At 46.1% G+C, this 27,903-nt stretch overlaps 1 protein-coding gene across 2 annotated transcripts; it reads left to right on the forward strand.

Moving 5' to 3' along the window:
- DCTD (dCMP deaminase) lies at window positions 1-26,879 on the forward strand. 2 transcript variants are annotated; one of them, XM_046648790.1, is made up of 6 exons: window positions 1-150; window positions 1,793-1,907; window positions 2,311-2,446; window positions 22,341-22,457; window positions 24,079-24,175; window positions 25,485-26,879. In XM_046648790.1, the coding sequence occupies exons 2-6, from the start codon at window positions 1,800-1,802 to the stop codon at window positions 25,561-25,563; spliced, it is 537 nt and encodes a 178-aa protein (XP_046504746.1). In that variant the 5' UTR covers window positions 1-150; window positions 1,793-1,799; the 3' UTR covers window positions 25,564-26,879. The 2 variants fall into 2 exon arrangements, with proteins under 2 accessions (XP_046504746.1, XP_046504745.1); XM_046648789.1 differs by lacking the exon at window positions 1-150 and adding an exon at window positions 160-400.
- Window positions 26,880-27,903: the final 1,024 nt, after the last annotated feature.

A 27,903-nucleotide genomic window follows, 5' to 3' on the forward strand; every position in this document is an offset into this window, starting at 1 on the left:
CCGCCCCCTTCCCAGCGCGCGCCGCCGCCGCAGCCCGGGCCGCGCCACCTTCCGGCCCCCGGCGGCCCCGCCTCCTCTCCCGACTTCCTTCCCCTGGGCGCGGCGGGGACGGCGGCGGCGGCGGCGGCGGGGACGAGCGCCGGCCTGCAGGTCGGGGACCGGGCCCGAGGATGGGCGGGGACGGCAGTGCGAGGTCGCCGCCCGCGTGCCACGTGGCGCGGCCCGAGCGCTGGGCGCGGCGGTGCGGGGCGCCCGGCTCGCGGCCCGGGACTTGGGAGCGGCGAGCCCCGAGGATGCTCCCCTCCCGGTTAAAGCTGCTGCTGGGCAGACTGTGCGGGGCCGGGAGTGCTCGGGGAACTCGGCGGCGGACCCCGCGGCCTCCAGGAGGCTTCCTCCCCCGGTAAAGCCGAGGGAGGTGGTTCTGGGCGTCTGAAAAGAGCAGTCACTTCGGAGGCCCACGTGTAGGGTGGGGATGCGCGGTTTCCTCCCGGGATCGGAATCGACGGGTGTGGGCGGCGCCTGGGTTCTCTCCGGGTCGGTGACTAGATGCATCTCCCTGGACTAGTCCCTTTTCTGTTTCTGCAGCTGGGTTTGGGGGCTCCAGTGCCCGTTAAACCAAACCTAGGGTGGAGTCATAAGTTCCTTTACCTCCTCGCCTTCCCCTCCCCACCTCCTGTGGAGTAGCCACTCATCTGGCGCCCTGAGCGATTATGGATGCTGACCCTTAAGCTCGGTGGTAAACAGTCCCATCCCACATCGCTTCGTCTTCAGAGAGCTAACAGCCTCTCAGAATTTGGGCAACAGAATCAGTGGGGAGTCGCGGTTCGCAGTGCGGACTCGGTCACCACACCCCAGCTCTTGGCCCTGCGGCCCTGCACAGTAGCTTCAGCTTCAGGTTTAGAGCCTGAAGCCGGCGTTTTGGGAAATCCTCACTTCCTTTGCCCAGATACCTACGTCTTCTCAGGACTTCTCTGTGATCTCCGCCCTGTTCTTGTGTAGTCTTCCTTCCTTGCCCTTTGTCCGCTTCTTGAGAGGACCCCCTGAGTGGAAGCTTCAGGCCGCATCATGGGCTCTCCCTGTTGTAGAGACAGCTTGCATCTGCCAGAGAGTGAAGCCCATGTTACTCAGACCTCATCTGAGCAATAGCACTTGACACTTTTCATACTTTGTCCTCATTTGATTCAGTGCTCAGAGTTCGTAACTTCCATACCTCTGGGGAAGCTAAGGGGAAATCAGTTATTTGGTTGATGTCAGAGCTGGGACAGCTCCAAGTGGAATCCCACTGGCATGGATAATCTGTGTGGTTTAGCGGGAGTTACCTAAGTTCTCCGTCTCTAAGGTGGGATGTGACTGCCTACCTCAGGCAGAGCATGTAGGTCACCTGCAGCAGTGTCTGAAATGTTTTAGGGGATCCGTAAGTGTTCTCTTTCCCCCTCCCGCTTGTGCGGGCCCCATTTTATCAGGGTGAGAGGTCAAGGACCGAGAACAAATTGTATGGCGGGCATTTGTAGTAACTTTAAAAAAATCCTATGAGAAAGCAGTACGTGGATATAGTATTTGGGAATGTGAAGCTATACATGCCGAATCCAGACTTCAGAAATAGGAACTGAATTTTTAAATGTTTTTCTTAAGGCCAGAGCCTGGCTAGGGGCCATGTTCTATGATTTCGGATTGATAGATTTTCCTGGAATTGTCTGAGTTTGAGATCCATGGTTTCATGTGGTTGGGTTGAATTGGAAAGCAGATTTACCAAAATGCTTGTCTCAACTGCTGTTGGTTCTTTTCCTTCTAGACCCAACATGAGTGAAGTGTCCTGGAAAAAACGTGATGACTATTTGCAGTGGCCTGAGTATTTCATGGCGGTGGCCTTCCTATCGGCACAGAGAAGCAAAGATCCAAATTCACAGGTAAGTGAGTTTTATGGGAGTGTTTAGACGCTCACAGACACAGAGATACCTGCAAATGAGCCAGTTACAAAGGGAGAGACTCAGTGTATACCCGTCCACTTACATAGGCTACTCAATCTGCTGTGTTTTGTGCACCTTCGTACATGCTTTCATTTTCCTGTGTGAGAGAGTCAATTGTCACAAGCCATTGTTCACCACCTCTTGTACCCCCTCAGGGGCCATGGGTACACTTTCTTCGGCTTGTGGGAGCTGCCACAGAAAGAGGGGAGGGAGACAGCTCTTCGCACTTGCAGAAGCCGCACGCCTGTTTAGGCGGTCTGCAGACCTCTCATTTCCTTTCCTGCCCCCTCGCTGGCAGACCAGCCACTTGCAGTCACCAGGCCTTGGGCGTATTTCCCTGTAGGTTGGAGCCTGCATCGTGAATGCAGAAAACAAGATTGTCGGGATTGGGTACAATGGAATGCCAAATGGGTGCAGCGATGACCTGTTGCCTTGGAGGAGGACAGCGGAGAATAAGCTGGATACCAAATACCCTTACGGTAGGGCGTGTTTTCTGTTCCTTTCTGCTTTAGTGGCATAGCCTCTGTGAGTGCTTGAGTAAGATAGTTGGTCAGAAAGTGTCATCTCCCTTTTCAGTCATCAACAGCTGAAAAGAAAGAAAAAATCCTATTCAACGACCCCAGTTTCCACCCCCATCCCTTAAGTTCCAAGGAGAGCCAATGGATGGAAACATGGTGGTGGTCACGCTGCCTGGCCCTGAGGTCCTGGGCTCTGTGGCCTGCAGTGGGGCTGATGTGTTTCACTGGTGGCCTGCCAGGCTGTCCAATGCCAGAGAGTTGATGGCGGGCTTCCTGCAAAGGGCCACAGCCCTGGCGGAGGTAGCTGAGGAATGTGCATGGTGACTCTGCAGCTTGTTTCTTGGCTGCATGGAAGCGGAACCGGCTAAGCAAGTACTGGCCAGGGCTTTCTCTGATGAGAAGCAGGGTTCCTTCAGCCCCTCCTCCACTGAGGGAATCTGGCTTAAGCTCGTCTCTGGGAAGCAGGGGACACTGTGAGCTGGACATCGGGAGGATGATGCGGTAGGCTCATTCTGTTCCAGGGGCCTCTGCAGTCCCAGCATGGACCCAGGTCAGACCACAAACCAGAAGTGTGGAACTGAAAGTCCTGGCCATCTCCGGTTTTCATCTTTAAATTAGGGGAGGGTGCTTATAATTTCTTGCCTATCTGAGCCCCAAGGAGAATCACTTCAGAGATCAAATGGGAGGGACAAGCCACAGCTTCCCTTTTTCTTTTATTCCCTGGAGAACACGCAGCTGATGCCATAAAAGAGGCAAATTGGGCTGCCTATGCTGGTTGCTGATTTTTCATAAAGTTGGGACCTGTATTTACATCTGGAAATGAACAGACCGGCTCTGCTGGAAGTAAAGTAGATTAAGGCCGTCCAAATGGGAAAGGCTGTGCCTTCAGGAAACCGGGTTCAAGGCGGGATGTAAGACCTTTCTGCTTGTTGCCTCTTCCCTGGTGGGTTTTCCTTATGAAGACTTCCAAGTCTGCATTTAGCCTAATTTATATATTTTTACTAATGTTCCTGGACCTTAATCACGTTAAATAAGCCCCATAAATTTCTTTTTCAACTGCTTCAGGCCATCTGCTCCATTTTTGAAAGAAAAAAAAAAACGGTGCCTGGAGGTGGAGAAGGAATTGAGGAAGGAGAGCGGGAGACTTCAAAGCACTCGGGGTTTTCAGAGAATAAAACACAGTTTAGTGATTAAGGGGGTTTAGTAGGCAGATTAGTCCCTCTGACCTCACCCCTCGGAGGAGGAGGAAGAGCGGGATGCTGGTTGGCAGAGGGCAGAGCCGTCTGCTCAGCCTCAGCTGTGCAGCTGTGTGGAGCGTGTGAAACGAAACTTGTGCTAACGTCTTTTGGAAACTTTTTGTCATCCTGATTTTGACTCTTAAGCTTTCAGTGGTACGAAAGGAGGGAAATGATGAGTTGTTTGTAGGTGCATGCGACAGAAATTTTTCACAGTCCAGTTCACTGTCCCATCTCAGAATCGCAGAAGTGAGCAGGTTGGTTGGTGATGGTCTGTGTTGAAGTGTCTGACTGCCACCATGCTTATTTCACTGCGTCAAGACAGCAAAATATTGGTCCTTGGGGGAAGCTCCGTGTGGAGCGTTTCTTAGGAGGGGTGGGTCTGTCCCACTGAGGCTGGTTGCAGAAAGATGCCAGTGGTTGGACCGGCGTAGACGGGTCCTCATTGGTCCCTGAGCTGCTCTCCCCACGGGACCTGTGCCTTCTTCCATCACTGTGAGCCGCAGGCAGATTAGTGGCAGTGACCTAGAAGCCAAAGGCTTGGCAGCAATTTGCAATCCCCCGGCTTCCCAGTGTTCTGGAAGCTCTCAAGGAGCTAGTTTTGTTTGTTCTGAGACCCTGCCTTTTGTCCAAGTTGGAGAGAGTAGCTTTCAGAGCTCCTTTCCAGAAAGAATAAAAAAAAAAAAACCCCACGCAGGCGTTCGTCCAACTTCACTGATTGTTTCTTATTGGATGCTTGCTGAGTTTCAGGGCGCTGGTTGTCTGCGTTATTTTTCACTATCCATATGATACCTCTAGGTTTTCAAAGCTCTTTGCCCTGACTTATCAATTATTCATTTCACATGTAGCTATGTTAGAATGTAGACAGTTTTCTTTCATGAGAGTAAGCTTGTAATTTGATGTACCATAAAAGTCGCAGAAGGTATTAAATGGTTTTTAAAAGGCGGGTAGTATTACTACCGTCATAATACACATAAAGATGGGCTTTACGTGCGAATAACAGTGACTGGCTATAAACCGTACACTCCAGCTTGTCTTTTCAAGGGATTTCGGGCTACAGAGAAATAAATATTTGGGTAGTCTTGGATGGAAGAGAAATGTTTAGTGATAATTGACTAAAATGCAGATTCTTTTTTTACTTCTTTTTTAAGACTTAAATGAATTTAAAAAAATAAGTGATAATGTCTGGAATTGGATAGACTTAACCCTTTCTTTCCTCGCTGACATGAGTCATGACATGAGACGTGACATGGCTGAGCTGCTTTCTCAGGCAGGATAGATTATGTATTAAGCCCTGCAAAGGAGCTTTAGAGATTATCTAGAATTCTAGACCAATAATTTTCTAATTCTTTTGAGTATAGAGGGACCCTCTTAAACGTCACAAAAAATTTCCAGAACTCCTATAGAATGCTAGTTGAACTATTACTATCTTTTTTTTTTAAATTGAGGTATAATTGACATGTGACATGTTAGTTTTCGGTATACAACATAATGATTTGATATTTATATATATTGTGAAATGATTGCCACAATAATTCCAGTTGACATCCGTCGTTGTACATAGTTACAAAAATACTTTTTTTCTTTCTTTCTTTCTTTTTTTCTTTGTGGTTAGAATTTTTTTTTTTAATTTTTTTAATTTATTTTTTTATTAAGGTTATAAAAGTTAACATCCTTGTGAAATTACAGTTGTACATTATTATTAGTCATGTTGTAGTTACACCACTTCTCCCCTAGTGCCCTCCCCCCACCCCCCTTTCCCCTGGCAACCACCGATCAGTTCTCTTTGTCCATACGTTAACTACCACCTATAAGTGGAGTCATACTGAGTTCGTCTTTCTCTGTCTGGCTTATTTCACTCAACATAATACTCTCAAGGTCTATCCATGTTGTTGTGAATGGGACAACTTTGTCCTTTTTTATGGCTGAGTAGTATTCCATTGTATATATATATACCACAACTTCTTTATCCAATCATCAGTTGCTGGGCACTTAGGTTGGTTCCATGCCTTGGCTATTGTGAATAATGCTGCAAGGAAGATAGGAGTGCATAGAGCTTCTGAAATTGCTGATTTCAGGTTCTTAGGATAGATACCCAGTAGTGGGATGGCTGGGTCATAAGGTATTTCTATTCTTAACTTTTTGAGGAATCTCCATACTGTTTTCCATAGTGGCAGCACCAGTTTGCATTCCCACCAACAGTGTATGAGGGTTCCCTTGTCTCCACAGCCTCTCCAACATTTGTCACTCTTGGTTTTGGATATTTTTGCCATTCTAACAGGTGTAAGGTGATATCTTAGTGTAGTTTTGATTTGCATTTCCCTGATGATTAGTGATGACGAGCACCTTTTCATGTGTCTATTGGCCATCCGTATATCTTCTTTGGAGAAATGTCTGTTCATGTCCCCTGCCCATTTTGTAATTGGGTTATTTGATTCAAAAATACTTTTTTCTTGTGATGAGAACTTTCCAGATCTTCTCTCTTAGCAACTTTCAAATATGCAATACAGTATTAATTAACTATAGTCAGGACGCTGTAGACTACATCCCCGTGACTTATTCATTTATAACTGGAAGTTTTACCTTTTGACCACCTTCACACATTTCACCCACCTGCCACCTCCTGCCCCACCTCTGGCAACCATCAGTCTGTTCTCTGTATCTGTGAGCTTTGCATTAATCTAAACTTTATTAAACGGCATTCGTGTGTGCTTGGAAAGAGTGTACGCATGTGCTAGAGATGATATCTGCCCGGTCTGTAGCCCGTGCTTGGACCCCTTGTAGAACTTCAGTGGTGCCTTGGGGTTCCCCACAGGGTCTAAGCCTACCTATTTCTTTCACAGATGAGGAAATGAAGGCCCGGAAATGGTAAGTAACTTGTATAACGCCACCTAGGCAGGGTGACGTCCCCTAATTCCAAGGTCAGTGCTCTTTGCTACCCCACTCTCTCTCTGGTGTAGGACACAGGAATTTAGCTTTTCTGAAATGTTTCTTAGATCGTAGCTCAGTGGCCCATCCTCTTCTCACTTTGCACTTGTGCACACGAAGGCTTAGAGGAAGTGACTCCCAGGTGGCTCGGCGTTGGTGCCTGCACTTGGCATTGGGCACAAAGCCATTTGCACATGGTTCCCTTTAACATTTCTCTGAAGGGGAGCCTGGGAATTGTGTAAGTTTGAGTTTACCAATAACATATACCGTTTAATTCTCCTTATTAAGTCTGTGAGTTTGGAAGTCATTAGTCCTGATTGACACTTTGTGCAAAGGAGGGAAACACAGAATACTTGTAACATAATAGGAAGCTGGAGCGTTTTCCGGGCTGTGTCTCTGGAGAGGCATCTTTAAAGGGTGTTTTTGTTCTTTCAGCCTTAGGATCAAAACTTCATGAAACTATTTGATTATAATGTAGTATTAATATGGAAAATGAGAATTCACCCTGCCAAAGAAACTGCTTTTTATCTCATCCTTTTCCTGAAAAATCTAAAAGAGAGTGTAATGTCAGTAACATAAAGTGGCAGGAAGAAGTCAGCATTATTATAGTGACACTTTTCACAGGAATGACAATTAAAAAACCAGGAAGCGGCAGATTTATCTAATCTACCATATAACAAAGCTTTGGAAGATTTTTATTTTTATGAGGGGGTGGTTGCTAAACCTCAGATGAAGTATTCAGCTGACATTTTTGGCTCCTTTCTCTCCGTGAAATTCATTAGAGTGAAGCACATTTAATCAAAATACCAATTTTATAAAATGGAGGTACAATACGCGTGGTAATTCAGATATCACTCTTTCCTTGGGTTTTTGTAACCAATTTTGATGGCTTGGTTTACAGATCAGAGAGTTGGAGTAGAATCAACTTAGTCATCCTTGAGAGCCATTGTTAAACTTCACATTTTAATGGTGCTCCCCAAGTTCATCAAACTTGCATGAGTTTTCCCGCCATGCTGTTTCCTGTTGGCCAAGGGATTTGTGGGTAAGCGTGCCTCTTTGCTTGGCCTCCTCTTCCATCCCCATCAGTCAAGAAGCCAGGATGACTTGGCCTGTTGCATCATACCTGCTCATCGTGGAAGGGACCATAGTCTTGATGTCCCAGGAATGAGTGGCAGCCAAACTCTAGATGCCTGGGGCAGAAATGGAGACGTGGGGCTCTTTCCAGAGTCGGTTCATATTTCTGCAGGAAAACTCTAAAAAGGATATAACGCTGAAGGGGAAATGCTGGACTTGATTAAGGCGAGAGTTCAGTGTGGCAACTTAAAATAGTTTTGCCAGTGTGTGGCACTGCCTCTTTAAATTTTATATTTAAATGTAATCTTTACTTTTCAGATTTAGCATATCGTTAAGCATGCATTGATGTCATTTTAGTGATTACTGAGCCATTTACCTTACCCCCTTGAACACTGACATTTTCCTGACTGCCATGCCTGTGATATATTTCTTTGGCATCCAAAAGGTTAGTCTTGAGAAGCTAATTTATCAAGAAGTTAGGAGACTGATCCTTCTAAAGCTGTGACTCCCACACAACTTGTAAGAGCTTCTTAGTAATTAAGATCAAATTTGTTCCTTCAGCCAGTTGAAATTGAATGCCCTCTGGTTTTGCTAGGCAGATCTGTGGATCTGATGATTTGCTGTTTCTCTTCCTGCAGAATTCTAATTTCACGTACAGCTTCCTGCCATCCCTCCCCTGCCTGGCCATCTGGTAGTTGTGGCCTGACAGTGGGTCTCATTAAAGACTTTTGTACAAAAGAACTAATATAATCAGTGGAAAACCTTTGCACAAGTTTGCAGGAAAGAAATTAAGATAGATTGTTTTTATGAATCAAGGGGCAAACTCAGGTTCATTGTGTGGTGTTTTAAAAAAACAAGGAGACCCAGTAGCTTATGTATGAAGCTCCCTTGAAAATTAACCAGCTTGATATAGGTGAGTTTCACTTTCAGGTATAATTGTTTATAAACAGTCTTCAGAAAAGAATAAATCATGATTTTTTTGGTTAACTTATTTGATTATTACTATATATATCTTAATGTATAGATTTTGCCTTAATTATTTTTGAAGAGCTAGAGATTACTATTTCACTATGAATATCTACAAAGGATGTATGATAACAAATAACTTCATGTTCTGAAGAGCAAATCTAGAAAAAGCTAAAATGCTCATCTATGGGATCACATCTATGCATGAAAATACGCATTTTGTGTATTTTATAAAAAGTCAGTTTGCCTCATGGAAGTTTGTAATAAAGTTATAAAATAATTCAAGGTTAATGATTCCCAGGTTGATGACTAGACATGGGCTGAAATTTTTTTTTTTTTGTATTCTTCTCAAAAGAAAAGATTTATTGAGAAATTAATAGCCTCAATAACATTTCAGGGCCTCATTCAACCTACTTTAGATTGTGGTAAGTGTGTAAGCACATTAATTATCTGAATGCGAATGGACATTCCTAATGAGAAGTGTAACTTCTTTCATTCTTTAAGGTTGATGAGTCTTTGCTCGGACACTGGGTTACCATGCAGGGTGGTTACAGGGAGCAGCTGAAAATGAGGGACCTCATGGTCTTTGTTCTATTGATCTATTCTGTGTCATTTATGCTGATTTTGACTGATCTTCTCTGAAATTGGCCTGAATGACTAAGGTTTCATTTTATTTTATTTTGAGGAAGATTAGCCGTGAGCTAACATCTGCCACCAATCCTTCTTTTTTTGCTGAGGAAGATTGGCCATGAGCTAACATCCCTGCCCATCTTCCTCTATTTCATATGTGGGACACCTGCCATAGCATGGCTTGATAAGCAGTGCATAGGTCCACACCTGGGATCCGAACTGGCAAACCCCAGGCCGCCAAAGCAGAGCATGCAAACTTAACTGCTATGCCACCAGGCTGGCCACTAAGGTTTTATTTTTTTTATTTTTTCTTCTGCTCCCAAAGCTCCCTGGTGCGTAGTTGTATATTCTAGTTGCAGGTCCTTCTAGTTCTGCTATGTGGGATGCTGCCTCAGCATGGCTTGATGAGCGGTGCTAGGTCCGTGCCCAGGATCCTGACTGGTGAAACCCTGGGCCATGGAAGCTGAGCACATGAACTTAACTGCTCAGCCACGGGGTCGGCCCGTAAGGTTTTATTTTATTTTGAGTTTCTTTTGTCAAGAATAGCTCTTTCATAAGCTTTGTTAATACTGTTATTAAAGTAGAATTTGTGTATATTGTTTGCTTCCAGAAATATTCAATAAACCTGGTTCCTAGAGATTTTGCATATATATATATTGCTTTTTACTTTTACTTCTTAGGACTTTTGTTTTATGCTTGGGTGGGACTGTACATTCCTTTAATATGCATATTGGCTAAGAAAAGCCCCACAGTGCTTAAAACAACAATGATCAGATTCAAGTGACAGAATCCTGGACTGGCCAGCCACAGCCTGGTTCCAGGTGTGGGGTGTTTATACCAGTGATTGTAGGGTTGTTTGATATCTGACTTGAAATTTATTTCTCTGTGTCTTTATGAAATAAATGATCACTGAGGACTCCTCCAGTTCTGTAATTCTAAGGAAAAATTAAACATTGTGGCTTTGATGGCCTTAGATTAGGGTGCTGATTCTAAAAGCATCCTGGGTGAAAGCTACAGAGCTGTCAAAAGCTGTTGGTGGCCGTGACACAGAGAGAATACGCATCTGTGCGTGTGGACAAATCAATCGAGAGAAACGGGCTTCATTCCCGCCCTCGTTCCAGCCCTTCAGATCTGCTCCAGTTCTAAGGTGAATGTGAACTGGATAGAGACGGTACGCACAAACAGGGGGCAGTTGAAGAGTGCAAGTTAACCCACCAGTATGGGGATCAGAAGACATTGGATGACAAAAGGTTGGAGGACAGCAATGAAGAAAAAGCTCCATGTCTAAGTACAAGAAAATATCTCAATAGGGGAGGCATACTTAGAACTCTTCAGAGACAAGAGGTTATTCTAAGACCAAATAGAAAGAAAGGACTTTAGACATCTTTTGGTGAAGTGCTCAATGTGACAATGTCCATTGAAGCGTGGATCCTTGCCTGGCATCGGGAAATCCCGTGATAAATGGAGAATATTGGGAAAACGAGGGAGTTAGGCTTTGAGAATGGCCCATGTTCCCTCTGCTCGCGTTGTCGGGAGGGTAGGGACTAGCCAGTTAGTGGAGGTATAAATTTTATCTCTGTGCTTCTTTCAAATGATAGATGCCATAGTAAATTTAAAATATTGAATATGATAACTGAGCATGAATTTTTTAATTCTGCAATTAAAAGACTTTGTTCAAAATGCCATTAATTTTGAGTTTAGGTGAAAAAGGGAAGCAGAATTCCTCATTGTCGTTTTCCCTTCTGCAAAGTGAGTTATAATTTTTTAGGAATTGGAATAAATACTAGTGAGTCATCCCTTCCTTTATCAGTTTGAGTTGTCTGTTGGTGATGGTGGAGTTCTCGAGTCATCTTACTTCCTTTTTAAAAATTATAACTAATTTTATAAAACATCACGTTTTTCAGAGTACGTTCACACGGAGTTGTTCATTTACTCAGCAAATACTTACAGGACGTCTATAATATGTGTTCTCTGCCAGGCAGTCTGCAGTGCTAAATAAAATATACATGGTCTCTATTTTCAAGGAGTTTGCAGACTAATAGTGTAGGAGGCAGACATCAGTGAAATAAACATATCATTGAATGTTCCTTTCTGAGGAAGTGACTTTGAAGCTGAGATCTGAAGGATTAGATGGGTCCCCACAGGTGGAGATGGGGTAGTCGGTGTCTGGGGATGCGAAGAGCATCCCACTCGCTAGGGTGAAGGCCCTCAGGCTGGAAGGCACTTGGAGCATTGTGTGCAAAGGAAAGGATTTGGCCCAAGCTTAGTGGTGAAGGCTGGAGTAGTAAGGCGAGGTGGAGGGCCTCTGGGTAGGGAGTTTGGATTTAAAAGATTACATTGGTGTATGGATTGGATTGTTCAGTTGCAAGAGGGGAAACAGTATACCAGCCATGAGGTAACTGCAGTAGACCGGGGTGAGGGGGCCGTAGAGGAGATGGGAGTGCGGGGGATGGAGAGGACTGGGTGAATAGAGGGTACATTTTGGAGGCAGCATCAAGAGGGCTGGGTGATATGAGGTGAGGGAGGGAGATCGACTCCTCCCAGACAGGTCCAGCCTGAGCACCCAGGTTTGGGGGAAGCTCGAGGACGATTTGGACCCCTGAAGTTGAATTGTCTGTAAGAGCTCCCAGTGAAGGTGTCAGGTTGGGTATATGAGTGGGGGGAGAGGTCTAGGTTGGAGATGTCGCTATCGGCATGTTTGGCTTTTGGGTGACATCAGTGCCCTCAGAAGGGGGGAGGTGATGTAGGGAGAGTGTGCAAAGGCTGGACCCCGGCCTGATCCCCGAGAACTGCAACGTGTAGAGGTTGGGTGGAGGCCAAAGGGCCTGCAAAGAAGGCGCATGACATCAGGGAACACACACAGCGAGGTTTGAAGGAGGAGGGCGTGGTCAGCCACATCAAAGGCTGCTGGGAGATCTAAGAAGATTGAACAAGCTCCATGGGGTTTGGCAACATGGCGGTTGTTGTTGACGGTGGAGCCAGTTGAAGGAAGAACAGAAGGTTAGGAAGTGGGGACAGTATATAGATATGGTTTGGAGATGTTTGTGAAGAGAGCAGAACGATAGGGTGGTGGCTCGGAGGGGAGATGGGGCCAAGAGAAACGCTTATATTGTTTGTACGAGGGGAGAATCTGTTTTTGCAGCAGACATTTGTTTGCTGATGCAAATAATCCAGTAGAGGGAGAGACTGATGAACCAGAAAGGGGGGAAGAGGCGAGGTCTGTGAGGATGTGAGAGGGGATGGCCTCCCAAGCACATTGATTAGGAGCAAGAGGAGGGGCTCTGAGTGGGGGTGCAGGGCGGGCGGGTGACAGCTGGCACAAAGGTTTGTGGAGTTGCAGGTGGGGATGTGTACAACTGCAGCATCTCAGTAAAGCATGAGGCAAGGTTGTCAGCTGAAAGAGGGTGGCGAGGAGCGTGAGCAGGCTTGGACACTGGGGAGGAAGGAAGAACAGATCGAGTGGCATGGGAATGGCCAACTGGAGAAATGGCCTAGGAATCTAGGGCAGTGTCAGGGGCTCGTGGCTCATCTCAGAATCCTGCTTTGGGTCAGTTGAGCCCCGTTTTCTGTACACTGAAACAGGATCAGTGAGTTGCCTGGAGCGTGCCTGGTAGAGCCGGAATTAATTAGAACACACATCCGACTCCTGTTTCAGTGCTCAGTGCTCAGTCCCAGTTTACCCTTTAAAATCAGCTATTGACGCAAGAGGGAAGCTTTGAAGTTTTATAGTGTCTTATTTGCATGACAAAGCTGTCAAACCGTGATTCATGTTCTGTTTCTATTCGTGTTTTTTTGGTGCCTTTTAGGCATCAAACATGTATTTCACATGAACAGTAGGAATAGAGCTGGCCATGGCTCACCCATCGATGAAATGCAGGATTTCCACATCCTCCTCCTTCTGACCTGATTGTGTGCCCTGAGCACACAGGGAAGCAGTGTAATTAGAGTTCTGGGGGCTTTATTATCAATAATGGAAACACCACAGTCAGAAATCTCTTTAGCCCTAAGCACTACCATTGGGGCTAAGTGGCTCCCCTGGGTGCGCGAGCTGCTGCCAGCAGCCTTAGCAAGAGGCAGCCAGGAAGGGGGCAGGGGACAGGGACCAGACTAGCAGAGAGAGAGAAAGAAGTGTCTGTTCTCCCAGTCCAGCTGAGCTGCACCTCCCAGGACTGCCTGGTCTCGGGTGGACGACCCCCGCAGGAGAGGTTAGGGAGCACAGTCATTTATCAGGGCCGTCTGTGCTGGCCTCGTCACAGATTTTAGTCTTTGAGACGGTTCTGGGAGGTAGGGATTTTTCTCTCCATTTCGCAGGCCAGGAGGCTGAGGCTTCATAGGTGTGGAAGGTCATAGAACCAGCAGGTGGGGGAGGCAGGAACAGGGAAAGGCAGAGCTGTGGGATGGCTCCAAGAAGCAGGTGCATCCGACAAGCCCAAAGGCATTGTCCCAGGAGTGGAGATGGGAAGTAAATGCTGCCTTGCTCCCTGGGGCCTGGGCCCTCGGCAGGTGGGGTGCCCTGGGAATCGGGGCTTCACCCAGAGCCTCGGGGATCTGACTCCCTTTTAAGTGAGCGGCTCGTCTCCTTCTTCCAGACCTGGCCGGAATGCCTTTCTGCTGTCTTGTTCTTCTGGAAGAGACTCCTCTCTGGGCGCAGGGTGGTAACAGCACAGGCGCCAGACATTTTCCAGGACAGGGCTGGGTTCCTCCACATTACCACTATGACCTGTTTTTAGTTCGCGTGCAAACTTACACTGTAATGACAAACGTCTCTCCGCTGGAATTGGGTGTCCCTCGATACCAGAAGGTGGTGGGGCCCAGTTACTTTGTCTTCGGGATAGAAAGGCCACTAACTGTGCATGGGGTGGGCCGGGGGCAGTGGTGTTTGAATCTCAGCACATGGAGTGGAGTGGTTGGGGTGTGGTCAGGGGAAACAGAAGTGCTGTCATCTGTCCCCTGTCCTGGCTCCCGAGTCCCCCAGGTCTTCATCACAGCGAGGACCAGCAAGGGCTGAGGCTGTCTGTTCTCAGAAAACAAGCCCAGTTCTGACTGTTGGTGACAATGGCTTCATTTGCAGAGTTCTTTCTAGTTCACAGTGCTTTTTCCTACCGTTTTCCTCGCGCGCTCTTCATTGTAACCCTGTGAGATAGGGAGAGAGCTATTATTATTCCTGTCTGTAGGGGAGAGAGGCTGGGACGGGAACCTTTGTGTTGGCAGATCCCAGGGTGTAGACCCCCTTTGTTCTGAAAAGCCGTTTGGAATCCAAATACCTTTTTTCTCCAGAAATAATATTACCTGCAGGTCCCGTTCCCCATCTCCCTGCAAACGGTGCGTAACCTCTCGTTTCCTGGATTTGGGCAGCCCTTCCCTTCTCCCGTGGCCCTTCTCCTGCAGCGCTGGTAGCCTGTGCTCGGGGCTCTGGTTGTTTCTGTGTGTGGGGGTCTCCTGCCAGGCAGGGCGTGAGCTCCAAGGGGACTGGACTTCCGCTCCTGCGCCCCATATCACCTTCTGTGAGCCCTCTGCCTGGGCCCGACAGGGTTGGGAGCCAGAACTTCCCTCTGTACATCCATGGGAAACGTCTACAGTTTAGCATCATCTTCTCTCCCCGCTCCAGCCCCAGACAAAGTGATGCTTCTCTGGCCAGGATCACAGCTCTGTGTGAGGAGCCATGAGAGTGCAGTAGGCTTTGGAGGACTCCAAGAATTGTCCTGGAGGAGGCCCATGGGCAGGAGCTCTGGGGCAGAGCAGCTGGGAGCAGAGGCTGTGAAGGGCGGGCATGGTTGGCCGGGCCTGTCGGGTGGGGATTGTCTTAGAGAATGATGCACCTGTTTGTTTCTAGGTTGGTTCTCCCTCTCCCCTCCCCCACCTTTATCTCACATCCTTTGACAACTCTCATAATGAGTCGAGTTGCTACTTTATAGATAGATGAGCTAGAGGAGTAAGGTTGTTTGGGGCTAAATTCTAGCAATGTTTGCTTTGGATTTGGGGGAAAGCCATAAGAATGAGCATTTTATAACCTTTGGGGGGGGTGGGGGGGGGGGGGTGGGTGGGGGGGGGCTTGGATTTAGAGGCGACTCTGTTGTTAAATTATTGACTTGAAGGACAGGTACTTTGGAGGCTGGCAGTGATATATGAGGCCCTGTCAGGGTATCTTTCAATAATTAAGAAATAAGTCGTTGAAATTCCATTTTAGCTCCAGAAGCAGTGAACAGTTCTCTAAAGGGATCTGTTAGGACTGTGTATGTGCCCCACCCCTCAGTGGAAGTGGCCACCAGGCGTCTGTGGGGCATCGAGCACAGGGGAGGGGGTGCCTGGTGCTCCGAGAGAGAGATGTGCCCAGATTTAGTGACTGATACCTATAGGATCCCAGGAGCAAAAAATGCTTAGACCCTAATTTGAAGAAGTAATGACAAAAAGCTTTGTCATCAGAATAGAAGTGGAATATCTTATAAAAATTAATGCTGAGTTATTTTTTAAAAAGCACAGATTGGGGGCCAGCCCCATGGGCTAGTGGTTTAAGTTTGGCGCACTCCGCTCTGGCAGCCTGGGTTCGGTTCCCAGGCACGGACCTGTACCGCTTGTCAGCAGCCATGCTGTGGCAGCAACCCACGTACAACATAGAGGAAGACTGGCACAGACGTTAGCTCAGGGTGAATCTTCCAAGGCAGGGGAGAAAAAAAAGAAAGCACAGGTCAACCTTGGACTCCAGTACCCCCTTTCGTGTCAATTATTAATCGCAGGGCAAAGCTTCCCACCTTTTCATTCCAGAAAGCCATGAGCAGACACTTCTTGGCTCTTGAGTCCTGACCCTCTGTCTTGTCAGTGAGCCGAACTGACTGTGTGTGGCCGCACAGCCCAAGAACCTTCTCAGTCATCAATCGGGGGTAGAGAAGCGTTGGCAGTGTTGGCAGCCTGGACAGTGTTGGCAGGAGTTGGTGCAGGTCTGGGCTAAGCGGCAGCAGGTGGTTTGCATCGGCCCTCTAACGCGACCCTGACAGAGCAGCCACACCAGGCTGCCCACTGTTCGGGTCAGCCTTGGCAGAATCTCGCTCAGGCCGGAGGAAGTCATTTTCTTCAAGTAAAATCTTACACTGCTAAAAATGAGGAATTTCAAACAATCTGGGGAGTTCTTTTAACTGGAATAGAAACTTAGTTTTCCTGACTCCACATTTTATCATCATGTCCTCCTGATAGCACGTGAGGATCAGCTGAGGGTAGAGTCACCCTATTTCTGCTAAATTATTTCTGCAGCCATTAGATTTTGTGTAGCGTTATTCAGACCTATTTAAGTAACCTTAATACTACTGCCGTCTAAAATAGACATGGTATTGGTCTTACATCACATGAGGTGAGAGTCTATAAAATGTTGAATGTCTTAAACCTAACCGAGGATGGAGTATATCCTGTTAATTTGTCAAACTTCTAGAGAACCGCCTACCTGAGACAGTGGGGATTAATCAAGTCCTCGTGAGGGGGAATTTGAAAAATACAGTTTTCTAATTAGACAATCTCTTCTCAGTGGTCCAAGGTTAATGCAGTTCTGAATTCTGACAGTTCGTAATAGAAAGGGAAAAAAAAAAAACCCCACAGCATATGAATTGTCTTATAATTACCTGAAACAGAGGTTCTCTTTCTGGCGATCAAGAACTTTATAAGCATTAATCTGGTATTTTCAGCATTTGATTCTTTTCCTTTTAAACAATGTGGAGAATAATTGAAGGGTTTTGTGCCGCTCTTTATGCTTATCAGATATACTTGTAGTATTTGGAGATTTCTTTTGCTTATTGCTTAGCCATAGATGAGTAATTCTAGGTAGATAGTTGGAAAATTTGTCTTTTTTTTTTTTGATAAGTTAGCTATCTTGTGAATACTTCCTAGACATGGTGTATCTTTGGAATACGTGGTCTTTATTCCTACTATGAATATAAAAACTCTGCTCATCTCAGTGGTGTAGTGGTTAAGTTCATGCGCTCTGCTTTGGCAGCCCAGGGTTCGCAGGTTCGGATCCCAGGTGCGGACCTAGCACCACTTGTCAAGCCATGCTGTGGTGGCAACCCACATACAATAGAGAAGATTGGCACAGATGTTGTTAGCTCAGCGACAATCCTCCTCAAGCAAAAAGAGGAAGATTGGCAACAGATATTAGCTCAGGGCCAATCTTCCTCGCACACACAGAAACAAAACTGCTCATCTGGATCACTCACAGAACCACCCCTCCTTGGTTGGTTTTAGCACTCGTATGTTTGTAGCTCTTGCTGTGGGTATTCCTAGGCAACAGAATAAAAATGCTACCACTAGAAAAAGAGAAATTCATTCTTTAATTTATTGCTGTCACATATCTGTGGAATGTTTATCATAGTGAGAAGAGTTACAGAGAAGCCTCAGACCACCCAAAGAAAAGATATGAGGAACAGATGGGACATTTGGGTTAGAAATGTGGATTTCAGGGTTTTACAAACAGATCCGCTATCTGAGAATGTATGAATTCTTAAAGTCAGTGATTACAGGAGACAAAGAGTAGGATTGAACCTTGGGAAACGCCCAGAAAAGCGATAAAAAGACCCACAGAAAACTAGAAGGAGACCCCAAAGAGTCTGTGATCCTGATGGGGTTTAGAGCGGAGAGTAGTCACTCGTCAAGGGCCGGGAGAGCAGTGAATCCAGAGACAGCGACCAGAGACTTTGCGTTTAGGGGAGATGAGGCCATCCAGCATGTGTGGCAGCTGGATCTGAGCAGCTCACCAGAGCAAATTGTGCATCTCTTCCCAACCCCGTGTCGTGTTGGGAGCTTGAAATTGGCCATATGGGGCATATTTACACCATAGAAATTGGCAGATGCTGCAAATCAGGGCTTTTTTTTTTTTTTTAAATGGTTGTAAACATTTACTATCATTTTACAGAGGCCAACAGGTTTGCATAGAGTAGTGTTTCTCAAACTTTTTACATCGTGACCCAGCAAACATAGTTTACACCTGAAAGAGTTTTTAGGAACAGTACTTAATCTCACCATGTGGGAGGCATTCTGAGCTCTTCCCTTCTCTTTTCATCCATTTCATTAAAAAGGAAAAAAATGCTGCTTGTAACTCACTAAACTGATTTCAAGACCCACAGTTTGAAAAGTGTTGTTTTAGAGAAAACTAGAGGTTATATATGCGTTACAAAGTCAAGAGATGATTATTTAAAAAAAATGAATTTGAGTAGCAGTTCTAGACAGGACAATTTCATCTTGAAAGGAAGAAGAAAAGAGACCAAAAAGCTGAAAAGTTGGCCTCTTCAGAATGGGGAATAAGTATGCATGTGTAAAGGAGAAGAGAAATGGGGGCCAGCTCAGTGGCATCGTGGTTAAGTTCTTGCACTCTGCTTTGGTGGCCAGGGGTTCATGTGTCTGAATCCTGGGTGGGGACCTACACACCACTCATCAAGCCATGCTGTGGTGTTATCCCACATACAAAATAAAGGAAGATTGACACAGATGTTAGCTCAGGGCCAATCTTCCTCACAAAAAAAAAAAAAAAAGAGAGAAATGGAGTAGAGGGAAGCCAGTGAGTGCTATCAGAGAGTGAGAGCCGGGGCTGAGAGATGGACCTTGTCTTTGGAGATAGAGAAGACTCCTGGTCTGTTGTGGAGAGCCTGTCTTAATGAAGATCAGCCTTTCTAGAGGATGGAGGAACGAAACTGGACACATGAGGAAAAAGCTAAAAATCTTGGTATTTTAAAAATTGCTTTTATTTAGTTCGTTGGAAATGCATTTTCAGAGCCAGTGTTACCTCCTGCAGCCAGAAAGAGCACGTATGCATGCGCTTGTCAAGGGCCACACAGCTTTAGGTGGCAAAACTGGGCCTTGAACTGTGGTGCTGACTCTTGTTAGAAAGCTTTCTCCACACTTGCCCGCCAGGTGGGGAATACAAGGGGGAAGACACTCGGCCTTGTGGTTGGGCTCGCCGGGCCCCGGAGCAAGCCCGTCACCCGCCAGGCGTGCTCGCCCTTGAGTGCTCTTGGTGGCCTGAAGCAGATTCCGCAGGTCCCTGTGATTTGATCAGTGTAGACGGCCAGTTCAGGTGAAGAAGCCCTCAGACTCCGCTCTGAGTGACCGATGTTAAACACAGCGAGTGGACGGTCGTCACGGTAGTCTGCCCAGTTTCCTCTTTGAGGACAGTGTAGGGGTCTAGGTCTGAGGGGAAGCAGAGGGTCAGAGCCACAGAGGCTGGAGATCGTGCATCTCAGAGGCCAGTGCCAGGCCAGAAACGTGAAGCCTTACGGACTTTGGGATCTGCACAGACAGCGCATGGGGAGTTACAGGTGGGAGGGCCCGGGCTGAGGTGTCAGGTGCGTCCCTGGGGTGGGGTTTCTCCCCTGAACCCCCTGGGTGCAGGCTCAGGAAGCCAGTCTTAATCAGACCATGTTTGGTGGCCAAGGGGGCTCTGGGCGAGGCTGGAGAAGGCGTTTGTGGTGTCTGAAGTTGAAGGGGTGCAGGGGGAGCAGGAGAGGTCGAGTGAAGATGGAACGCTTGAGTTTTGTTTCTGTCGCTGTCTGGTTTTGAATTGGTGGGATCGGGGACCGTGAACTGCTCCTTCTAAAGAGTCTCGTGTGCCTGGCACTCGCCCTTCTTACTGCCCAGTACCTCTCATCTTTCTCTAACAAGCTTTGTATTTTTCATCTTGCGATTTTGTACTTAAGAGAAAGGAAGTCTCTTTATAATCCTGTGTGTTATTTCTATAAACCACTCTTTATACGGGGATGTCAGATGCTGCCCCAGAGAATCTGTTTCATATGGTAATTTTCATTAATGAGCCCAGGCATGTAAGGTTAAATTTTGCCCCAAACTGCCTTGGATGAATTAGAGGAAGATAGTTACAGTCAATGTGACAATTTTTAGAGATTCGAAAGAGGACAATATAATAGGCGTTCCTAACAGATTCAGAAACTCTGTAGTTCTGAATATTAATACCAACACCAGCAAAAAATATTTATTAGATGGGAAAGCATATTTTTGGTATTTGAATTTGAGAGGACTTTCTGTATTTCCCAACGTCGCCATCAATAATTGGAGTCTGCATTTCCTCCTTTATTCGTTCGATAAATATTTAACACGCATCGTGTTCATGGCATCGCGTTAGACTCTGAGGGAGTTACAAAGAATCTAGGAGACTGGCCTCTGCCCTCAAGAGGAAAATAAAAGAAACAATTACATCTAATTGTTTTTAACACCGAGCAGTGTTAATCCCAGCTTGGGAACGTCCTGGTCACCAGGGAAGGTGACTACTTGCCACTAAGCGTGAGTGAGTAAGCAAGAGCCTTTCTCTTCTCTTCCCTCATCCTCCCACCCCCTTGGGGTTTATGGGCCAGTGGCTCAGGTCCCTCTGTGGCCAGTGGGGATTATTCTCTGATGGCTGTGATCTGGTTATAAACGCAGCTTTTTTTAATCTTCAGATTTTCTTATAATGGCAGACTGTTCATTCCACACACAAGTGAGACCTCCTACGTCATGGTATTCCTAAACTGAAGTGAGCACTCCCAGCGTTTCCTGGGAGGACCTGAGGTCAACTGTCTGCCTGCAGCATTGCAGAGCTGCTGCGGGACACAGGCACACATAGACAGCTGCAATTCCCCCTGAAAACGGGAGGCCTGGGCACGAAGCGGGACCAGGGTCTGTATCCTGTCTGAGCTAGAGCACGCACTCAGTAAAGGGTCATTGGCTGAGTACGTCACAGCTAAAACGTGCGAGAGCCACGAGTCCAGGCCTCTTTTCACTTAAGGCCCAACACTCCTGGAAGAAGATGTTAAGTGTGGAAGGTTGGTGGGTGGGAAAGGGTAGGGGAGACCCTTGAAAGCCCCCAGATTTATAATTCCAGGAGTTTTGTATGATTTGGACCACTGCCAGATGGTCGTTCATTAATCTGTTCAACAAACATTTATTTTAGCACTTGTGTGCATAGCATGTGTTAAGCCCCCTTGGCGTGCCAGAGGATTCTGTAAGGCATAGTTCCCTAAAGCTGTCTGCTCGGTACAATCAGGTGGGAATTTCTTTAAAAGTCCAAAACCCAGGCCACGCCCCAGACCATCACAGTCTCCAGATGTGGTGGTTTGGAAGCTCCCCGGGGGATCCCAACATGCAGACAAGTTTCTGAATCACTGCCACAAGGAGATTATGATGTGCTTTTAGAGAATGCCCCCAGAAAATTAAATGGCGATATAAGATGGTGGTGCAGCGACCTCACAAGGCAGGTAGGGATTCCAAACTCAGAGCTGTGAGGACTACCCGCTTTCTGGAGAGGAGGTGCGCCCTGTGGCTTAGGTGGGGGGAGCACCTAGCTAAACGGCCTGGGAAGATGGGCTGGCTCTGACAGGTGCAGGAGAGGAGAGAGGATGCTCCCTTTAATCTTGAATTCAGGCGAGTCTGGGGCTGACCTTGGACCCCGTTTGGGGATCGTTGGTGTAGAGTAAGAACTTGACTTTCTCATTGCCATCCACCGGCTGAATATTTTTCTAATAAAAGACAAGCTGCTGATTCCCCGCTGGCGTTTTTCTTGAGTGGATGCCGGCTGAGAACCATGAGGTGCAGCAGATCCCTCGGGACAGAAATGCTTGGCTTCACTTCTTGATTCTCTTGCTCTTAAAATTGCTCCCTGCCCTCATAACGGCCACAGCGAATATTCCTGCGTGTGCATATCAACGCACAAATGAGCCATTTTATGTGGGCAGTTCCTTCCCCCAGGGTCTTGTGGAGCCGTGAGCTATGGCTCCGCTCAGGGTGGGTGACGGCACTTGACCTCGGCCCCTCCTGGTGGCTCTGGGTGCTTACAGACCGAGGGCTGCTGCCGTGAACGGTTTTGTGGCTAATTGCCAACCTGTCATATGCCGTGGCCCTCATTTGATATTCTCTGTATTTTCCATTTCTAATCAAACTTCTTTTAATTGAGTCTATGATATGTTATTTCAGAGGGGCGAATGGCATGCTTCAACACTGTTAGTAAATTCCTCATGAGCTGCAATCTAAATTTTTCTTTTCTTTCTCTTTCCAACCCACAGTGTGCCATGCCGAGCTCAATGCCATTATGAACAAAAACTCGGCCGACGTGAAGGGCTGTACCATGTACGTCGCCTTGTTCCCGTGCAATGAGTGTGCTAAGCTCATCATCCAGGCAGGTAAGAACCCGCCGCTTCCATTTGTCACATTTGCGTTGCTGCCTGTTGTCAGGAGCTCGTTGCCGTCGCGTTTGATCTTCACGTGCCGTTGTTTAGATCTAACTTAATTGCACCATCAACTTTGCAAGATAGTCCCCGTGTTTTGTTTTTGAATGGTGCCAGGTATTCTCTGACTAATTGCATCCTCTGTGATTCTTAGCATGTTTTTAATTTAGTTTGCAACTTCTTAAACTGCAAGCTGCCAAAAAAAACACCACCGGCATTGCATATAATTACTGTCAATTGACTATTCTCTGACATATTGTGCATAGATTAGGGGGGAGGGAGAGAAATGAACTTCTGTCAGAAACAAGGTCAGCCGGGAGTCTGTATATGAAATTTTAATTTGTCTCTAATATATGGTACATATCTGAGGACCTAAACGTATCTTTGCATATAAATTGTCGTGAGACTCAAACGGTAGTACTCTAAGTTTTTCTTACATGACGGTTCGTATATAAATCTACACCATTGTATTCTGAATATTTCACCTTTTTCAAACTGTCACGTCTAAGATTCAGCTACATTTTAACGCCATAAAACTCCCGGCTTGAGATTTCAAGATTTATCGTGTTAGCCAGATGTGTGGTGTAAAGCAGCTGCCGCTGGATCTCTGAGCAGAAGGGGTCTGGTGGTATTGAATCAAAGGCCTCCGTCAGGGAATGTCGTGGGCTCCCTCATTGCTGGTGCCCAATCCTTCAGGAGTTTTCCTGTGCATAGAGGTGGCAGCAGGCATGTGGGAAGAGCAGTGTGTCCTGCGAGGCCAGCTTCCTGTGGTCCCTTCAGAGGCTGGTGGAGGGGCAGAGTGGGGCGTCGAGGGCCCTCCAGATTCTTGGCTCTCAGGCTAGTATTGCCTGGTGAGGCAGGAGAAGAAAACAGATCTGCTCTCCGTGGAGCTGGCTTGAATTGGTCTGCAGAGCCGTTCTTGGAAGCACGGGGTGGACTGATCTCTGATGGGTTTTTTTGAGGAAGATTAGCCTGAGCTAACATCTGCCGCCAATCTTCCTCTTTTTGCTGAGGAAGACTGGCCCTGAGCTAACATCCACGCCCATCTGCCTCTACTTTATATGTGGGATGCCTGCCACAGCATGGCTTGATGAGCAGTGCCGTGTCCCCACCCGGGATCTGAACCAGTGAACCCTGATCCACCGAAGCGGAACATGTGAACTTAACTGCTGCGCCACCGGCCAGCCCCCTGATCTCTGATTTTGCCAGCACTCTCCATGCCCCCCATTAGCCTTTTGAGTTAACAGTCGTTGCCTAGTGAATCAAGAATATTTGATTGCCTGCAGTAAAGAAAATTTGCTAATCGGATCAAGGCTTGACTGCTTGACATATTTCCACTTTGCATTTGTTAAAAAAAAAAGATCTCTGAAGACTGGAGGGCAGATTAAATAGAACCCCTCCTTGTTGTATTCGAAAGCAGCGGATATATATTTCCGTAACTGGACACTGTGTGCACGCACACTGGGAAAAGGTGATTAATCATGAACAGTACCAGGGCCCCGTCTGCTTCTGCGTGTCTGTGGCAGTACTCTGTGCACATGTAGTAATGGGGCTTCTTCTGTTGTTGCCTTTTAAGGTATCAAAGAAGTTATTTTCATGTCTGATAAATACCATGATAGCGATGAGGCAACCGCTGCCAGGCTCTTGTTTGATATGGCTGGGGTTACCTTCAGGTAAGTCGGAAGAACTGGGAAGGGGGAGGCGGTATGAAGGGCTGATGAAGAAACATCCTCGACCTTGTCTGATGTTTCATTTCTCCTTGTGATGCCTGACTTCCACACTTGGAAGCATCTTTTTAAATGTGATGGGCTAACGATCTGAAGATTATTTTAGGGGTAGATTTTTAAGAGCAGTGACAGAAGCATCTGAAGACAGTCTGTCTAATGATTGCACTTTAATGTTAGTAGCTTTCCACGGCTTGGACTAATTATTCTAGTAGCAAGAAATTTTTAAAATTCACACATTTTATAATGTTAACATTGAACCTTTGTAAATTTTGCAAATGTAACCACTCTGGCATAGATAATTTAGGATGAAAGTAACCTGCCAGGTTGAAACACCAGGAATGCTTTCTACAGCAATGTTTTAAATTGAGATTTGAAGTCACTTAGATTTTTATGATTATCTTTGATAGGCAAAGATTGGGAGGTGTGTTTTCCTTGCAAGTGAGTTCACCCAGCTTTGATTCATGGTGGAAACTTCTTTTGAGACTGAAAGCTTTGAAAGCAGGTCCTTCATGATATTTGTGGTCAGCAGCGAGGTTCTTATAAGCAGTAACATACCTATCTCCTATTCATCATTAGGGATGTAGGTTGTATGTAATGAATCTCTCAAACTTTTGTACCTTATGAGACTTTAAACCCAAATTACCTACATCATAATAATTAGATATTTACTATTTACTGATTTTTAAAGAATATGTTTAGTCCTCAAATATTTTCTTTTTAACTGTTTTAGAAGGCAGCTTAATAAGTAAAAAAATATATAGTGGGTTTATTGTACTTCTGTGTTTTTAGAAGACAATTTTAAAAATTACTCCTCGCTAAAGCTAGCTGTTTTTTTGCTACGTAATGTACAAGAGGCAAGAGAAAATTTACTCTTCTTTGCTTTAGAGCGATTTCCAAGTTGGCTGCAGAAATTTCCTAGAAAAGGAGATCAGTCTGGTGGGAAAACTAGTAATCGGACGTGGTGTTGTGCAGCTAACTTGTTAGAAACCCTCTGACTCCCCGATAATTCATGAACTCAGCCAGCTGAAGAACGTACGAACAAGCCACCCCACACATCTGTTTTCGTCTTAGTCTTTTCTGGCCCATGTGTCTCTCGGTATGGTGCCCTCTAATTGACTTTTATGGAGATAAAATATCAAGTGAATACCGGGAAATTTTTTCCTCCCCCTGGAAAATGTAGGTTAAGCCAAAGTAAACAAATTGCTTTCACTACTCCTTGGATAATATCTTTATATGTTTTGTTTCTTATGTTTAGGAAATTCACACCAAAGTGCAGCAAGATTGTCATTGACTTTGATTCAATTAACAGCAGACCGACTCAGAAGCCTCAGTGAGTTACATCTCATTAAATCTCCAGAAGATTGGGATTATCCTGTGCTAAAAAGCTGCTAAAGCCTTTCGTCTCGCAGTTACACATAACTTTTTAATAGCCCGTCCCGCAGAGCTAGACATCTGAAGAGTATAAAATAGCCTCCGAATCTTCCTGACTGTCTCCCCTGTCACATGGAATCTGTGTCTGTTTAAAACTGTTGATTTAGAGTTTAAAATAAACGAGCCTGCCGATGGCCTGTCGCAGGGGGCTGGAGTGGGGTCCTCCCGCTCCATCCCCTGGTTTGCTGGGATTCTCGTGGCTCTGCAGAAGGGCGCAGATATCTGTTGTCCGCTGCATCTCAGAGCTGCTCTTCACTGTTACATGTGTTGGCAGGACAAATTAATAATTGTTGTCTTCCTAGCGAGAGGAACAGACACACTGATGTGAACATCTGGCCCAAATGAAGCATAGTAGTAGTGCCCTTGGGGGGGAAAAAAAAGGACCCACAGGACAATAGCGTGAAACTATTTGCTTTAAAGAGTTGAGGGAAACCCTCACCCGCCCACCCAAAAAACCAGATAGGATGGCTCATCTGTCTGGACAGATGATGAGCATAACTGAATCCCAGATGCTTTCTCTGCTTCTGCTGTCCTGCTGCTCACAGGTGGTTGTCCCTCTGGGGGTGGGGAACCCCTCTTGTTTTTGCTTCTTGTTTTGGGTTTGCTGGTCACACAGAGCTCTTAGATTAGTTTATCTGAATAATGAGTTGTTCCCAGAGGAGACAGCCTGTCTCCCCTTGTCTTCCCCAAGACCATGCCCTGCTGTGGCTGCAACGGGGGTAGTCTGGCTGGGAGGAGCGGGGCATCACCTGCCTCCACCACGTGAAAGTGTGGAAGTGTGTTGCCACGCTCCTCCACACGCCAACACGGTTCATTTCCAAGGCTGCTCCACAACCACAGACTAAATGAATTCCTGTCTATAAATGAAATGAGAGGAAATTCAGCCCACCTCAAGGTGGGTTATTCCAGATCTGTCCATGATGGGAGCTCACTCGTGCTCCTGGCCATGCCTTCATTGACGCATGTCACCTTCCTAATCACTGTGATTTGGGGAATGTGTGGCTGTGCACCTTGCCTTTATTCTCATTGAATTTTTATTAAACATGCTCAGTACCTTTGTTGAGAAAATGGTTTCTTTACCCTAAAGATTATTACCGTTTTAAAGTGCTCTTATATTTTCATGAGTTTTTATTTTGTCTCTGAGGTTTTGTACTCCATGTTCTAAGACATTTTGTAATTTGGCTCCTTACCAGTATTATTAAAATCTTATTAAAATCCACCATGCTGAAGCATGTTCATTTTTATAAGATAATTATATGCTGAACTCTCCATTTCTGTCGTTTCTGTGTTGTCTTTGAAGCACGTTACATGTGTTTTAATGCTCAGAGGACAGTGTGAGATCCTGGTGCTGTGTGCTTTCCCCAGGGTGGATGGTGGAGCATCTTCATGGACTAGATTGAAGGTGTGAAGAAAGGCTGTCTTACCCATCTCTCCTGTGTGCCCTGCTGCTTGTCTCACGTGCGGCCGCCTCATAGGTCCCAGGCCGCCTCCCCCCCATCACACTTCAGGCTCCCATTCTGCCTTCTCCTGCTGCGTTCTCACCTGATTCTCTTTCTAAATCTCTCTTCTTTTCTCTCCTCAATTTTTTTCTCTCTTATCTCTTCCGAACCCTTGCCTTCTATTTGCTCCAAAATGCATAAAAGGTATATAGAAGAAAGAAATCAACAAAGAAACTTAAAGATAGAAAATACAGTAGATTTTTATGTTGCTGCAAATTATGCCTTGTGTGCCCGGTTGGTAAGAAGTGTGTTATTTTTATGTCACATTTCTAAATAGGTCTAGGGCCTACTAAGCCAGTAGTGCATCTAATTTATTTAATTTTGATACTATCTTATATTTGGTCTCATTTTGTTACATTGGGTTTTGGTGAAAATTTTTTATTTCCTTTTCCCTGTTGGGAGGAGATTAACAGGGAAGGATTCTTGTTAAGAAGGAAGTATGTCCATCGACAGTGGTTGGATGGTTTATGTGGGGTGATCCTCTTGATGTGGGTACATAAGGCTTCCGCATATAGACCATGTTGCTGAACGTGACTTCCTGGTGACAGCAGTGTGAGTAATTATGTCTTGGTTTCTGCTGTCGCTGGAGGAGTAGTGAAGTCTTCCTATGCAGAGAATTCTGCAGATGTCAGAGTTCCAGTTAATAGAGGTTTGTGTTGAACTGGTGCCTTTGGGAAAAGCATTCCAGAAGGAATGATTTTTCTGGAAAAGCATTCCAGAAAGGAAGGGGTTTTTCTGGAAAAG

This window comes from Equus quagga, chromosome 22, assembly GCF_021613505.1.
Source record: "Equus quagga isolate Etosha38 chromosome 22, UCLA_HA_Equagga_1.0, whole genome shotgun sequence".
In the NCBI taxonomy this organism is placed as follows: domain Eukaryota; kingdom Metazoa; phylum Chordata; class Mammalia; order Perissodactyla; family Equidae; genus Equus; species Equus quagga.

Excerpts from the sequence above, each read along its gene's own strand:
- DCTD (XM_046648789.1), top strand. The coding sequence starts at position 171 with ATGGGCGGGGACGGCAGTGCGAGGTCGCCGCCCGCGTGCCACGTGGCG. Across the intron at positions 1,908-2,310 it reads GCAAAGATCCAAATTCACAG|GTTGGAGCCTGCATCGTGAA; the intron begins GTAAGTGAGTTT and ends ATTTCCCTGTAG. Across the intron at positions 22,458-24,078 it reads TAAGCTCATCATCCAGGCAG|GTATCAAAGAAGTTATTTTC; the intron begins GTAAGAACCCGC and ends TTGCCTTTTAAG.